We start from the raw sequence: 17141 nt of genomic DNA on the forward strand, positions 1-17141 counted from the left end.
AGCCTCTGGCTGACCACACCTCCTGCTTCTGTCACTCTCTGCCTGCCCAACCTAACAGTCTTCCTGAAAAGCCAGGCAGGAAGCAGCACTCACTGCCTGGGGTATTGGTCAGTGGCAGAAGATTCCCGCTGTATCGTGTGTGTTCTCCAGCCTTTCTGGTGTTTGCAAAAGGAAAAATCGGTTGGTATTGGTGTGGGGAGACTTAGAATCCCCCTGTGTCCCCGGACCCTCTGTGGATCCGAGCGTCTCATTGTTGCACAATCAACCACAGAGTTCACCTGAAACCCTGGAGTCCACGGCCCTGAGAGGATGAGGCTGCCCTTGAGTGAGAGCCCTATGGAGGCTCCAGTGCGTGTGGTTGCTGGGCTGCCAGGCCTGCCCTTATTGGCTTCCTTTGTCCACTTGTGGGCATCACACTGAGAGGGTGTGCTAGTGGGGGCATGGCTTTCCCAGGTGAGGGTCTGTTGGGGACAGGACAGGGCCGTCTGGCCTGCCCAGGACAGAGATTGGGCATTTGTCCAGTGCGTCATCAAACCACTGCCATGGGCCTAGTGAACCTGGGACATTGGAGGAGTGAAGGCAAAACCTGCCCTCAATTGATCTGGCCTTCTCGTCAGAAGATGCCATCACAGGAAAGGCCGCAGCAGCAGTTGGGGGACACTGGGCTGGGACAGGCTGTAGGATAGCATTAGTGGAAACCATCACCTTAGTGCTGGAGGGCACAAAATGGAACTGTCTCTCTTCGTAGGCCTCTTCTACTTCCTGGGCTCAGTTGTGAATTTCAGCCAAGATCCAGATGTGCACTTGAAATACATTCAGGCTGCCTGTAAGACAGGTCAGATCAAGGAGGTGGAGAGGATATGCCGAGAGAGTAACTGCTACAACCCGGAGAGGGTGAAGAACTTCCTGAAGGTGAGTGTGTCCAGGCAGCCTCTCCCTCCTTGAGCAAACCAGTGGCCCAACTGTCCGAGTTGGAAAGCTGGGTTCTTGCCAGTGTTCCCTGGGTCCCCAGTGGTAGAGCTCTACTTTATAGTCTAAAGTTCTAGAAAGAGTCTACTTGTTATTTTATGACCCCTTTGTGCAGAGATGCTTGAGACTGTACTCTTAATTATCTGATATATGAGTAGAGGAAATTAGTTTATTGCTGCATTGTGTTTCAGCAACACCCCAACTGTGTCCCTGTTGATTACGCCAGGCAAGGCTGCAGAAACAAACCACTGAGGGCTAAAAACAGAAACAAACAAACCACTCACTGCTAGTGGCATAACAGCAAGCTTATTTCTTTCTCCTGTGCAGTCCTCTATGGGTCTAGAGGTCAGGAGGATGGCTTTCTTTCCACCATCTTTCAAGGACTAGGCTGATGGCTGCTTTGCCATCTTCAGCTCGTCACCCTGAATATTGCCTTCTGGGTCCACTGCAAGAAGGAAAGAGTACAGAGGAACTGGCCCAGGTGGTTTCTATGAGTGAGACTGGAAGTGGCACGTGACACTTCAATTCACATTGCGTTAGAGGCAAGTTGGTCACGTGGCCACACCCCAAACTGCAAGGGTACAGAGAACCGGAGAAATGTCCCCTAGCTATGGCCAAACAAGGGAGACGACTGTGGTGGACTCCAGGCCATGGAAAGCAAGCGTGTGGGGGGCCACCCCTGTACCAATAGATGATGTTGCATGGGGTACAGGTGCTTGTCGGGAAGGGCAGCACTTACTGGCAGGTGTTCTTGAGAGCAGCCCACACTCTGCTGCCTGGTCTGGGTCAGATTCATGCATAAACGAGCTGCTTTTCTTAACCTAAAAGATGTTGGTTTTGGACCAGTTTGGAACGTGGTTGCCAAATTTAGCAGAGTTCTTTTGTTCTGTAAACATACAGTACCACCTTTCCCCACTTGTTTCCCAAAGCAAACACTACATTCTCAAAGGCAAATACGTTAACACGACAGCATATCCAGGATAAAGTCTTGTCCTGAGTCTCCTGTGGGCTTTTCGGCAGCAGTGCCATCCCTGAGCCGAGGCCCTCACTGCCTGGCTTCTGTGCTTTCCAACACACAGGAGGCCAAGCTCACAGACCAGCTTCCCCTCATCATCGTGTGTGACCGGTTTGACTTTGTCCACGACCTTGTTCTGTACTTGTACCGCAACAACCTGCAGAAGTACATCGAGATTTATGTTCAGAAGGTACTGCTGGGACCGTCGCTGCTGGCTCCCGGTTGACAGCTGGCTGCCTTTGTGCCTCGGTCCGTGGTAATAGTCTACACCCGAGAGGCTGCCTCTGACCCCTGAACATGTCTGAGACCATCAGTTTGAAGGGTGGGGTCTTAGCTTGGGCATCCATGGCAGGATACCACAGTCGGGCAGCTTAAACAACAGACATTTATTTCTCACAGTTCTGGAGGCTGGAAGTCCAGGTTCAAACTGCCATCCCCCACCTTGGGTTGGTTTCTCCTGAGGCCTCTCGCGGACGGTACCTCCTCACTGGATCCTCGCCTGGCCTCCTCTGTGCCCGTGCCCATGCCCGTGGGGTCTCTTCCTCTTCTCATAAGGACACCAGTCCTGTTGGATTAGGGCCCCATCCTCATGCCCTTGTTTAACTTGAATTATCTCCTTTGAGGCCCTATCTTCAAATAGAGTCACAGTGGGGGTTAGAGCTTCAACTTGAATTTGCGGGGGGACACAATTTAGTGCCTCATAAGAGCCCTTTCAGGTTTTTGCCCATCCTGTCCAAGTCTTGGGTGGCGTGTAGCAATGACCTCTGTCTGCAGCACTGAAGTTGCTACCTTGACCATTCTAGGTCAACCCTAGTCGGATCCCAGCTGTGGTTGGAGGGCTGCTCGACGTGGATTGTTCTGAGGAAGTAATTAAAAACTTAATCATGGTGGTGAGAGGACAGTTCTCTACTGATGAGCTGGTGGCTGAAGTAGAAAAAAGAAACAGGTAAGGTAGCTTGGTATCTTCTCTTGCCCCTGGGGCCTAGTGTCTGTTGTTAATTCTCTGATTCTGAAAGATCCCTTTGTAGCCCCAGGACTGACTGTCTCCATGGCTGGTCTTTCAGGTGACAAATCTTAGATCTAGTAGTGAGTTATTTGCTCTTGGTACTGAAGACCTTAGGGAGAACTTAACAATTGTAATCAATTTGGAACTCAAGTCTCTCCTGGTCCCTAGAGTGACCTGAAGTTAATGGTAGGAGAGTTTTTTTGTTTCCAGAAGCAACCTTCGCGGTCCAAGGACAGCCCTGGGGGTTTTGGACATCAGCTTCGAGACTTCCACAGTGCTCTCCTTCTTTTAAAGGCTAAAGCTGCTGCTTCCCTGGCTCGAATCCCGGAGTCACGAAGGCTGTAAGGAGCCTGCCACTCACAACGCACTAGCCAAGATCTACATCGACAGCAGCAACAGCGCTGAGCGCTTCTTGAGGGAGAACGCCTACTACGACAGCCGTGTGGTGGGCCGCTACTGTGAGAAGCGGGACCCGCATCTGGCCTGTGTAGCCTATGAGCGGGGGCAGTGTGACCTTGAACTCATCAAGGTGGGCATCAGATCCGCTTAGCTGCCAGGTGTTGTTCTGGCCTCCTGGGGCAGAGCTTCAGATGTGTTTCCTGGGAGGGCTGATGAGGGCTTCCTCTGAACAATGGGTCTGCAGACTTGGTTTCCTTGTAATTCTGATACTTTGTTTCCGACCTGTTCATACTCTGTTTGTATGTATTGTACCTGTAGGCCTGGCGAGGCCTGGCCAGCCCTGAATCTGACCTGTCAGCCCTCCGCTTACTGCTCTCTGTGTAACCTCGTGTCCTGAGGGCAAAACTGAACCCCTTAGCCTGACCTGGGAGCTCCTTTGAGGACCACCACACAACATGCACCAGCCTGACTGCCTCCCTCTTTCCTCTCCTCGCTGAGTGCCTCGGTCTCACATGCCCTTCCACTTCCTGACTCCCTTCTTAGGACAACCCCCCATATGTGCCCTCTGCTATCTCTTCTTAACTATGGAGCTCTTGCTGGCTTTTTTTGAAACATTCCTCCAGACCTCCTGCCTACCTCTGCCCTGGCTTAGATCTACATGTACTTAATTACTTTCTTAGATTGAGCTGTTGACCCTTAGTCATGTGACCTAAAACTCCAGAAATTCATGTAGGTGGCACCTGATGTTTGATTGTAAGCTCCTTGTAGGCAGTTGGTCTGTTTGCCTCCAGCACCTCAGAGTATTTGACAATGTGGTGGAAACTCAGCACCTGGGGAAGGAATCTATAAGGGTGTGAAGTGTGCAGAGCTGGAGATCAAGAGCAAGTCATCAGTGTCTCATCCTTCTCTAGCTTTGGGCCCTGAGCATGGACGTGACAGGCCAGGGGAACAGCCCTTCGCCCAACAGTCTCTGGGAAGCCAGTTTCTGTGAAGCTGGGACTTGAGTTAGTTTGATACCATAAGCCACTTTTGGCTGAATTGACCACCTTTTTATTAAAGCACAGTTCAGGGACGTCTTGGAGATGTTTGTATTCATCTGTCCTACGAGGTAATATAAGTTAGACCTCTTAGTAAGACAGAGTTCAGATAGGCAAGACACACTCACTAAGGAAGGCCTGCTCTGTCAGAGGAGAGCTGTGATGAGATTTCAGGGCAGGGTGCGGTGTGCTTGGTGCCAGGACAGCCTGCTCCTGCAACGCACATGTGAGCCGCCTGCATTCGCAGACACACACGCATCACTTAGCCTCGTGCCTGGCATCAGACTCAACAGATCTGATTCCCACCAGGCCTTAGCAAGTGCCTCACAAATTGGAATGTTCTTCGTGGACAGTTGGTTTTTTGGAGATGTATTATAGCATTCAGAAAAGGATCTCAAGTTCAGTGAAAGCATATTTTAAAGTTTATAGGCCTTGAAATGTTGCAGCATATATGCTATTTTTATACCAGTTCTAGGCTATTCTAATGACACTTTAGAGATGGTTTAGAGCTAGCTACATGTGAGAATTTACATTTAAATTAAAATTAAAAACTTAGTTCCTCCTTCATACACTGTATTTCGAATGCTCAGTAGCCTCCTGTGGCTAGTGGTGGGCGTATCAGACAGCACAGATGTAGAACATTTCATCGTCTCAGAAAGTTCTGGGGGCAGTGCTGCTTTAAAGTGACAGTTAAGTTGATGTGGAAAGGAGCTGCGGCACATCCACTGTAAGTTGCTGCAAACTGAAAAATGGGCATTTTGAGGTCATTTGGTGCTGTGAGGAGTACATTGTCAACGCTTTGGGGTACTGCTCGTCCCACTCAAAGCACTGTGTCTCACTTGGGCTCTGGCTCACACCAGACAAGTGTCAGGGATAGAGGGAACTGACAGGGGTGGGTCCCCCAACTAGCTTCCGTTGGTTGGCTGCTTGTATTACACAAGTTGCTCATTTCAGGTTTGCGATGAGAATTCTCTGTTCAAAAGCGAGGCTCGCTACCTGGTGCACAGGAAGGACCCAGAGCTCTGGGCTCATGTCCTTGAAGAGACCAACCCGTCCAGGAGACAGCTGATTGACCAGGTGAGGCACAGGAACGTGCGCACTGGCACACACCTGCATTTTGCCCTCTACTCAGCTCCAGTGACGGGTTTAATGATTACGTCAAGAACCTCTTCAGATGCCTGAACAGATGATCTTGTGACCCTTCACTACTCTTCCCCCTCCAGAAGCACTTTGCCTAAAAATGGTTTTGACGCTCAAGGGCGAGCGCACTTGGAGTTATTTATTGGTTGAGGGCACAGAGTTGGCCCTGATAGCTAAAGCCAGGATGTTCAGCCCCAGTAAGAGGAATATCTGACGGCATGCTACATGCTGGAACCCTAATTTTTCTTCCAGCTCAGTCCCCACTGACAGAAGTTAAGTGGCTCTCAAGGTTATCTTGGCTGGACTTCCCTTTGTCGAGAACCCCATGCCCTGTTGTGACTATCCAGTGCCTCCTTGGAGCTGGGGCACAGTGCTAGGACCAGGGGTCCTTCCTAGGTACAGCCTTGGCCACTCAGCAGGCTTCCTGCAGCCTTTCAGACAGTAACAGATGGTGCCTTCGTCATCCTCTGCACCATGCCCTAGGCTGCTGGACACACAGCTTAGGAGTGGGCTGAGACCAGTGTGGGAACAAGACCCTGGTCCGGCAAGTGGGCTTCAGCACCCGCCTCCTTTGTGTGCATTGCCACCCCGCTGGGGGCATTTGTTTCAACTCGAGGGTTGTGTTTCACCTTCCTGTTTTCTCCACTCTTCCTCATGCCTGTACCATTATTTTTTCATCGTCATCTTTATTTTGAGATGTTTAGATGTATAGGATCCCATGTTATTTTGAGTCTTTATCATATATTCATCTCTCAGACTTACCTAAGGATTTAATACCTTTCATCCAAACCAGGGCCTGGGACAGAGTCTTTCAAATTTCACTAGGGATTAGTCCAAGTTCACAGACAACAGACATTTCTCCAGGTGTGGTCCAGCCTCCTGGTATGTTTTGTAAATCACATCTCATTATCACTGAGAAGAGCAGATTTAACACTGTGCTTAACTAAAGCCAGCAGGTGCCTCCTGGTCTCCCTGTGTCTGTGTGGAGCCACTGCTCCTGTCATTATGTCTGCTGTGTCTGAATATTCATAGCCACCTCCTGCAGTGCCCCTCTGATTAGAGGGAGTGCCTGATGGCCTTGGCAGACTGCTTTAGGTCTGGACTAGAAACTCATTATGGAAAATTTACTTAGAGGAACCAGTTTCCTGAGGTAACCTTATGTTGGGCATCCTGTGTCAACTCAAATAGATGGTGGAAGTTTATTTTTGCCCTTAAAACAACCAGTGTGTATTTAAAGTGCTCTAAGGTTTTCAAGAACTGACAATTAGATAGATGTCATAACGCTTACTCATCTCCTACTGTGGATGGACTTGGTGTGCTGTGCCAGTTCTCCCTTCCCTCAAGTATGCCCTTTTTGGTTACTTATCTACCGTGGTAGCCTCTTTTCTCAAACTCCTCTGCATGCCTGTTGGGATTGTTTTGAACAACTCAGAGGTATCGTATGGTACCCAGTACACAGTTGCCACTTACAAGGTGGACTGGGCTGACATTGATTCGGTTCCATTGAAGCCCCTCAGGATTGCAAGGTGGAAGTTCATGGCCAAAGGTGCGTATCACCTATATCAGTCCTCCTCAGACTGGCTGTTCTTTCTTATTAAGGCACTGCTATTGCCACCCTTTGATAAGCACCAGGAACTTGGCAAAGATGAAAGAGTCTGAAGTCACCAAAGGCCCCTCGTACAAGGTGCAAAGAGAGCAGTGCTGGTTTAGCCTACTGTTATTTGGGAAGTGTACTCTGGAAAAATGTCTTTATGCCCAATTTATAAGTTTCCCTGTAGCTGAGATACCACGTCATAACTGGATGAAGAGCAGTGTGGCTAGTCTTTTGTTGGTCTTTCCCTCAGAGCATTGTTCGGAGGGCTCCAGAGTTTGAGTGCACTCAACTGGGTCCCTGGAAGTGGGCTGGGCCACAGCAGCTAGCAGGGGGGCTGCCAGAGGCCCCTGTGGTGTCTTCATTAGAGAAACGGAGGCCATATTTGCTATGAACCGTGCCTTAAAAAAAAAAAAGATGAAAGCATGTATGCATTTCAACTACCTGTTTAGTGTGCTGTGTTATTGGCTTTGGAGTAAATTTACAGTGTGCTCATTGCGGCAGAAATAAGAGTCTGTAGCCCTTTTGATGTGAGAGAAAAAATTGTTGTCAATATAGAGCAAACAGGGAAATCCCTGCAATTGACCTCTTTAGATGCCCTTCCCTTTCTGCCTTGAGGAATCTCCCATTTTTTTCCATGTCTAGTCCAGGCTGTCTTGGAAGAGCCCTTCCTTTATTTTTAGTTTCAATGATACAGACTTGAATTAACTTTATCTAACCAAGTTCTTTCAAATGCTTTTTAAAACCAGGTGGTACAAACAGCATTGTCAGAAACACAGGATCCTGAAGAGGTCTCAGTCACTGTCAAGGCCTTCATGACAGCTGACCTGCCAAATGAACTGATTGAGCTGCTGGAGAAGATTGTTCTGGATAACTCTGTCTTCAGTGAGCACAGGTGAGGGGATGGTGGGGATGGGGTGGGGGTGGGAGGCAGCTGCTGACTTGGTCAGATTCAAACATCTGCCAGACACTCACTTTCCGTTGCAATCTTGTCTCACCTCATCCCCCCAACCTCACCATCAGCTGCTCCCCGGACACATGGCCAGTCTTCTTACTGCCTTCTATATCTCACTTATTTACGTCCTACTTGTCTCTTATAGCCCAGCTTAAATTCTACTTTTTCCTTCCTCTTACTTCTCTGGCCCACACTGGTCTTCTTTAACCACAACGCTCAGGAGAGGGAGCTAACATTTATTAAGGCCAAACTTGTCCCAAGTATGTTAAACTATTGAAATCATGGTGAACAAAGCTTGGAAACAAATGGCAAGAGAACTAAACCTGGGCATGTATCAGGGAAGACTTGTTGGAGGTGTAATGTAGAAGCATGATGAATATGATCTGGGGTAGGAAGAACAGTCTGGGCAAAAGCAACAGCATAGACAGCCATCTTGGAGGTTACAGAGCATGCTTTAATGTGGTCTCACCTACTATTTATCACCACTTTAAAATTCATTGTCGAAGAATCTGTGTCAAACAGATTATAGTGTATTCACATTGTAAATCCTGCTCTAAAGATTTAATTATAAGATTTATTTTGTAGGCCAGAAAGTCTTTTGAGGTCTGTGGTATTGTGTTAAGGAGTGTGTGTAAATTTTTTTTGTTTTGAAACTTGGAAATGCTATATGGTAAATGATGGAATGTGAAATTACATTTTCATGGAATCATAAACTCTGATGATGGGATGCCAGAGTTAAGTTACCTGAAGTGGCTAGGATATTCTATCTGGCTAACTCCTTTGATAGATATTAGCTTGTTAGTACTTCCCACAGAGACACTTAAAGGTGGTTCTGGCTTTGTGCGCTGCCTCCTTGGACACTGTTGCTTCTCAGACGTGTGGGGGAACCTTCAAGTTCAGATCCTATCACTAGAAAATCTTAAAATGTAGGATGAAATATACAAGTGATCTTTAATTTTCCCCCATCTTCCAACTCCCCCCCCACCCCTACCCCAACCCCCGGCCGCACTCAGGTTCAAGCCGTTGTTTCTCAGTCTAGTTGTGTAGGACACAGCTCCCTGGCCCATGCTGGTGTTATGAGCCTTGCGCTCCCCCCGGCTGAGGCAGTCGGGTCACTGGTCATCAGTCGGCCACTCACGGCAGATCTCGCCGACTGCTGGCCACTCACAATGACTACAAATGATCTTTTAAAATGAATCAGTGAGCTAGTGAGTAAATAAAGAAGTCTGAGATTAAAAAAGAAAAACAACAACAGAGAAGTAGCAAGGACACAATCTGACTTATGCCAAACCCTGTTGAACCCAGGCTGTGTTTCTAACACCCTACAAGACACAGAGGGCAGAAGACAAGACCTAAGGGCCTACGACAGGTGTGAAGTTTAAAAGAAACCCCTCCTCAGTGCAAGGATAAACTAAGAATATGACAGTACTTTGTAGCCCTCTGCTGAGAGAGCAGCCAAAACGAACTTAAAAAGCACTTTTTTGAACCAGGTGCTAGATTATGATGACAAAATTGGCCCTGACAAGCTGACCTTCTTATGAGTTTTAGCACAAATTCATGTGAACTGGCATAGCATTAAAAAATCCTCAAGTGAGTAATTTAATTTTAAAGTTATTGCCATCAAGTATTACCTTCAGACCTCTGTCAGAGACAAACACACATCCTGTTGAGAAGAACCTACCTTCTAGCAAGAATTCAAATAATTCTGACAGATTGCATTCCAAGAAATAATAAGTTTCTAGTAAAAATATTAACAAAATGTGTAAGGAAACAAAACACTATTACTAGTAAGAGCTAGCAGTAAAAGTCTAGTCAGACCTGCCTAGAGAAACTAGAATTATCAGAGGTATTGGAATTATCAGGCACAGAATATAAAATTACATATAATGTAAATACCAAAAAAAAAAAGTCAAGCTGATTTTTAAAGTACCAAATTAACTTTGATAAATATATATTACACACATACACACACACACACAATTGAAATAAACCCCAAATAGGTTTAGCAGCATTAGTGAATAAGTGAATTAAAAAACAGATGTGAAAAAATTGCAGAAACATAACCAAGACAGGTGGAAATGTAAAAAGATTTAAGAGATGTACAGGTTGAAGGGGCGATGTAATCAGAGCCTCAGAGAGAGTGGAGAATAAGAAACACTGTTTGGAGGAAGAATGATAGAGATTTTCACAGAAGTGATTAAATTCTAGTTGTCAAATTCAGGAAGCCCAACAAATCCCAAGGAGGATTAATTTTTTAAAAAATACCTTTGCACACATTATAGCAAAACTGCAGAACATCAAACAAAATTTTTAAGCAGCCAGCCAGAGAGAAGAAAGCTTACCTACAAAGGAATATGAATTAGATTGACAGCAGATTTCTAACAGCTTCAGTTGAAGCCAAAGGATAATGGGATGGTATAAGTACTTTAGAATGCTCATAATAAGTAACTGTCAGGTTGGGATTATATATATATTGTAAAATTAAGAATAAGATGAAATAAAGATGCTTTCATACAGATTAAATGAGGGAGTTTGTCAATAACAGGCCTTCACTAAAGGGAACTTGAACAGGCTTATTTTAGGTAGAAGGAAAGCAATTCCATGTGGGGACAACAAGGAGTAAAGAACAAAAAAGTAACAGCTATATAAAACAAAAAATATCTTGTGTTAGAAAGACAAAGAACTAAAATTATTAATGGCTGAGTGAAAGTTGGGAGGTAGTAGTATTGTAAGGTCCTTTTTTTGTTTAGGAAGAAGGTAAAGATAATGATTAATATTAGTCTTTGATAGATTAAGTATTTGTGTTAAAATTTCAAGTGGAACCACTAAAAGAACAGACTATAAAATGTCTAAACTAGTAGAGGATAAAGATGGAATGAGAGAATTACCAACCCAAAAGAAGGCCAAGAAAGATACATAAAAAAAGGTAGGAACAAATGGCAAGTATAAAATAAGATGGTAGAAGTAAATCTAAATATAGCAATAATTACATTAAATGTAAATGGATCATATATTCCAGTTAAAAGACAAAGATATTCAGATGGTAGAGAAACAAAACCAAGAGTATGCTGTTTATAAAACACATCTAAAACATAAGAATAATAAGAACTTAAAAGAATGAAAAAATATTACACAAATACCAAACCTAAAAACACTTGTATTATATTGATATATTTTATATATTTTTATATGGTATATATTAGTATCACAAATTAGACATTAAGGTAAAATCATTATTGAAGAAAAGAGGGCCGGTATATAATGATAAAAGGTTCAGTTCACCAGGAAGATAATTCTGAATTTGTATACACCTATTAATATCGCCTCAAAATAAATAAAGCAAAAATTGACAAAATTGCAAGGAGACATAGGCAAATTCACTGTATTGGGAGACTTTAACATACTTCTTCAAGTAATTAATAGAACAATTAGATTTTAAAAACCTAATAAGTATATTAAAAAAATATATAAAAATGATAACAGTAGACATAATTTTAAGTATATAAAACAGTAAGTATAACTGTTGACAGTTAATGTGCATTGTAAGCTTGCTGGAATGAATTTACATATATTCAATAAGTACACATGATTGTTAAAGAAAAAGCAAACCGGAAGACAGATAAATAAAAGCGTGAACTTCTACATTCCTACTCACTCAGCCATGGTAAACAGTTGGATATAAATTCATGAATGATCAGAAGATCACACTGAAAGACATTGGTTTTACTCACATCACTCAAATTCAATACAATACCAATAAAAATCCCTATTTGTTTTCTTATGGAACTTGACAAGGAAATTTTAAATCAAAAGGATAAAAGACCAAGAATAGTCAAGATGCTCCTAATACAAATAATAAATTACCCAAGAAGTGAGAATGGGTGTTGAGATGGCAAGGTACTTATTCCAATCTAGAATTATTGTAAAACTAAATTAAGACTTGATGGTTTGGGGAAGAAATAGAGAAATGGACCGTTTATAATAAAGAGCCCTAAAATACACACACATATGTAAAACATGTATTTATGACAGCTAGCTATATAAATGGAAACAATAGATTTTTCAATGAGTAATGTTAGGACAAATGGTTATCCATATGGGAAAAATTTGAAATTGGACACCTATCCCATACTATGTAAAGATGTGAGTGTAAGAGGCAAAACTATAATATTTTTAGAGTTTATCTTCAGAAGAGTATATTTATGGCTTAATGAACTCTTAAGCCAGTCATAAGAAAAAATAAAACTTTTGTGAAAAGCGGATAAATAGGATTATGTTAAACTTAAGAACTTTATCATAAGGTGAGAAAAGCTACAAATGGGGCAATGACATTTGCAATTTATATAACCAACAAAAACTAGCACGGAGACCACAATGAAAGAAAAACTGAAACAACCTGAGAGAAAGCTCAGCAAAGCACTTGAGCAGTCCTTCAGCAAGAGGAGAGGCAGCCAGTGGATCTAAAGCAGGAATTCAGCCTCCTCAGCCCTCAAGGAAACAGTGTGGCTGCTGTGCACCCTCCCCTTCCTCCTACAGAGCAGCAGGGATCTAGCTCCCCTGTCAGCATTGATGAAAATGTCGAGCAACTGGGCCTCTTACCTGCCCTGCTGGGAATGCCCATTACACTTGGAAGGTGGTATGTGCCCAAAGATGCAGTTTCCACTCTTGGTTATGAACCCTAAAGAAACACGGCTTGTATGTGTCAGGAGACATGTGCAAGAATGCTCAAAGCAGCATGGTTTCCAATAGCAAAGATCTGAGCGCAGTCCAGCTACCATCAGTAAATAGGCTGTGGTACCATCATGCAGTGGAAAGGAATACTATACAACAGCATAGATGAATCTGAGGGCCTAACTTTTTAATGTATTTTCTTTCTTCTTTTTAATATTATACAGTAAAATTAACCTTTTGGGGGAGGATGTACACTGCTAGGAATTTTAACATATGTCCAGATCATACACCCACCACTATCAGGATAGAGCACAGTTCCCTCAGCCTATGAAATTCCCCTGTGCCAGCTATCTTTTATAGTCACATCCCCCCATCCCTGCACCCCTGGCAACCACCCATCTAGTCACCATCGCTCTGGTTTTGCCTTTTCAAGAATGTCACGTAAAGGCAATCACATAGTAATCTTTTGAGGCTGGCTTCTTTCACTCAGCATGATGCCTTTGAGATTCATCCAAGTTGTTGTGTGTGTCAATAGTTCGTTCTTTTTTTATTGCTGAATAGTGTTCCATTGTATGAATGTACCACAGTTTGTTCATTCGCTCATGGAAGGACATTTGGGTTATTTTCAGTTTGGGTGATTATGAATACAGCTGCTGTAAACATTTGTGTCCAGATTTTTGTTTGAACATACCCAACTGATTCATAGGATATATGTATGTTTAACTATTTAAGAAACTGCCAAACTGTTGTTTTCCAGAGTGGCTGTATCATTTTGCATTCCCACCTGCAATGTGTGAGAATTCCAGTTGCTCCGCATCTTCACCAGCACTTGGTAGTACCAGTATTTTTTTTTTTATTTTAGCCTTTCTAATAAGTATATAGTGGTATGTCATTGTGGCTTTCATTTGTATTTCCCTAATGGCTAATATTGTTAAACAACTTTTCTCTTGCTTATTTGCCATCCGTATATCCTTTTTGGTGAAATGTCTCTTCAAATCTTTTGCCTATTTTTCAAATGGATTATTTGGTTTTTTTACTGTTGAGTTTTGAGAGTTTTTTTATACTTTCTGGATAACAAGCCCTACTTTCTGGATACAAGCCCTTTGTTGGATATGTGATTTGCAAATATTTTTTTCCCAATGTGTAGCTTCTCTTTCTGTTCTACCAATATCATTTACATAGCAAAACTTTTCATTTTGATCAAGTCCAATTTATAAACTTTTGTGGATTGTGTGTTTTTTTTTGTTAAGTCTAAGAACTCTTTGCCTAATCCAAGTTCACAAAGATTATCTGCTATGTTTCCTTCTAGAAGTTTTATAGTTGTACATTTTACATTTAGATCTGTGATCCAATATCCAATAAGGTTGAAGTTAAGGTTGGAGTTCATTTTTTTGCATATGTATGTACACTCATTCCAACAGTATTTTTGGATCCTTTTCCCATTGAATTTGCTTTTGCATCTTTGCCAAAAATCAGTTGGCCAGGTTGTGTGATTCCTCCAACTTTATTCTTGTTCAAAATTTAGAATGAGCTTGTCTATACCTACAGGAAAATGTCCTGGGATTTTTATTGGAATTGCATGAAATCTGTAGACCAATTTAGGGAGAATTGGTATCTTTACTATGTTGAGTCCTTGAATGCAATACATCTCTCTATGTATTTAGATCTCTGATTTTTCTCACCAGCATTTTATAGGTTTAAGCATATAGATTGTTTACATGTTTATTAAATTTATACCTAAGCGTTTCATATTTTGGAGCTATTGTAAAATTTGGGGGGGGTTACAATTATACATCGCTAGTATATAGAAATACAGTTGATTTTTATTGTTGACCTTATATCCTGAAACCTTGCTAAACTTATTAGTTCTAGGATTTTGATTTTGATTTTTAGATTCCGTGGAATTTTCTATCAATCATGTTGCCTGCAAATAGGAACAGTTTTATTTCTGATCAAGATGCTTTTTATTTATTTTTCTTGCCTATATGCCCCAACTAGAACCTTCAGTACAGTATTGAATAGAAGTGGTGAAAGTGGACATCCTTGTATTGTTCCTGATCCTGAGAAGAATCAGCCGGTCTCTCACCATCAAGTATAATATTAGCTGTGGGGTTTTTGTAGATGTCCTTTGTCGGATTGAAGAAGTTCCCTTCTGTTTCTAGCTTGCTGAGAGTTTTATCCTTAATGAGTGTTGGATTTTGTCAGATGCTTTTTCTGTCAATTCATGATGATCATGTTGTTTTTCTTTTTTAGATTTATAATATGGTGTATTACATTGATTATTTCTCACATTTTTGAATAGAGCAAAAGAAAACTAATTTTGTACGAATGCATCTAGTATGATTAAAAAACAGGAAAGTTATTTGTGATTATTTGGAATTTACCTTCCCAATAAATGCACTTCACTTATTTAAAAAAAAAAAGAACGTTCAAAAACGTGCAAAACTATTTATATTACTTAGAGATACAATATATGTGGTAACACTATAAAGAACCACAAAGAAATGATACAGGCACAGTTCAGGAGAATAGGCATTTCTGAAGTGGGAGCAGAAGGCAGCTACTGGAGAAGCCACAGCAGCCCCCCGGTTCTCTTAGCTGGCGCCTTCCCAAGACTTCAGATCCCATATACTTCATAAATATTCTATTGTATCTACTTATCAGTCGTGTGTGTGTGTGTGTGTGTGTGTGTGTGTGTGTGTGTGTGTGTGTCTGTGTGTGTATTAAATTCTTTTTAAAACTGGGGGTCTGCGGCTGGCCATCCTGCCAAAGAGTGTTGTGTGCATTCTTTCTGTGACACCTGCTGACTGCCACCTCTCCTCAGGAATCTCCAGAATCTGCTGATCCTGACGGCCATCAAAGCGGACCGCACTCGGGTCATGGAATACATCAGCCGCCTGGACAACTATGACGCCCCCGACATCGCAAGCATTGCCGTCAGCAGTGGTCTATATGAGGAGGCCTTTGCCATCTTCCGCAAGTTTGATGTGAATGCCTCAGCAATCCAGGTGAGCTGCTGAGTGCGGTCACGCTGGACCCTCGCTCCCTCTGCCACACTGCGTCCTTGTCATCGCCGAGGGTTGTTGGTGCATCGCTCAGATTTTTGCACTTTTCTGCTCCTCACCAGTGACCCCTCTTCTGAACCTGTTGGCTCCTTCTCTGTTGGTGCTCCTTTTGTCTAGCTATAACCCCCCACTTCTCAGTCATTCCCCAGTACCCTCCTGGACTTGAGTACCTGACACAAGGTGCGCTCTCAGACCTCAAGTGTTTGATTCTCAGAAGCTCTCACACATGACGATTGTTCTAACCCTTCACCACTCCCCCCCATGCGGTTTCAATTCCTCAGCAACCCTGCCAGCCCTCCTGCCTGCCTTCAACCTCACCAAGAACACTTCCCTTCATCCTCATCCCTTTCCTCCCAGTCTGCCCGTCTTTTCTGGTTTTACTTCCAAACCAATTGTAAACCATAAGACATATCATGTTAACTGCTTTCTTACCAATATTTCTTACTTCCTTGCCTCTTCCTTTATCATTTTTCTTTACCTGCCTGTGAGTCCTCAATCTAGAAGCCCCTCTTTTTGGTTCACACGTGGGCTGTGGCCTTGCTCAGACTATATGGGGGCCCTCCAGGCTGCCCTGCAAGCCTGTGTCTGCCTGATGAGCTGTCTCATTTCCACAGCAGCTCCTTTGGACCTTTATAGCCTGTATGTCCCATTGCAATATCTTGCCCCCCAAGATCAGGAGGCAACTCCTGTGTCCTACCAATGGCCCAAAAAGCTTAGCCTGGCCTTTTCCTTCCTTTACGCCTCATTGTTGGAGCGTCTCTTCTCTGTCATCCTTCTCCCTGTTGTACTACAGCTCTCATCCTTTCTCTCCATTCACTCATCTGAGAAATACTTAGTGCCCAATTGTTTTGGACTGAATCATGTAACTTTAGGCAGAATTTGGAACTGAACAAAAATCCGTCTGCTCCCTGGAGCTGTGTGTTGCAGAAATGAGAACCCTCTTGTAACGCATAGGTCCTGATCGAGCACATCGGAAACCTAGACCGTGCTTACGAGTTTGCAGAGCGATGCAATGAGCCTGCTGTGTGGAGTCAACTGGCTCGTGCCCAGCTCCAGAAAAACCTGGTGAAGGAAGCCATCGATTCCTACATCAGAGCTGATGACCCTTCCTCTTACCTGGATGTCGTCCAGGCAGCCAGCAAGAGCAGTAAGTGAACCTTCTCTCCACAGGGCTCTGTTTCTCATTGGGCGAAGCCTAGTGAAGCCTAGTGTGGCCCTCCTTGGAATCCGCATGTGTTATGCATCCAGAGATAAGAAGACACAGCTGAATGGAAGTTTTCTGAAAGAGTATGA

General features: G+C 43.5%; 1 protein-coding gene across 5 annotated transcripts in view; it reads left to right on the forward strand.

The window, feature by feature from the left end:
* Positions 1-17141, forward strand: part of CLTCL1 (clathrin heavy chain like 1) — an 87806-nt gene that overhangs the window by 48387 nt on the left and 22278 nt on the right. For all 5 annotated transcript variants that reach the window (XM_019710155.3, XM_019710157.3, XM_019710156.3 and 2 more), the window contains exons 14-21: positions 749-912; positions 2049-2174; positions 2788-2930; positions 3285-3519; positions 5381-5503; positions 7907-8052; positions 15608-15791; positions 16803-16995. In XM_019710155.3, the coding sequence (XP_019565714.3) occupies positions 749-912; positions 2049-2174; positions 2788-2930; positions 3285-3519; positions 5381-5503; positions 7907-8052; positions 15608-15791; positions 16803-16995 (1314 nt within the window). The remainder of the gene's footprint in view (positions 1-748; positions 913-2048; positions 2175-2787; positions 2931-3284; positions 3520-5380; positions 5504-7906; positions 8053-15607; positions 15792-16802; positions 16996-17141) is intronic.

Source organism: Rhinolophus sinicus, chromosome 9 (genome assembly GCF_057876585.1).
Source record: "Rhinolophus sinicus isolate RSI-liver-muscle chromosome 9, RSI-T2T, whole genome shotgun sequence".
Taxonomy (NCBI): Eukaryota; Metazoa; Chordata; class Mammalia; order Chiroptera; family Rhinolophidae; genus Rhinolophus; species Rhinolophus sinicus.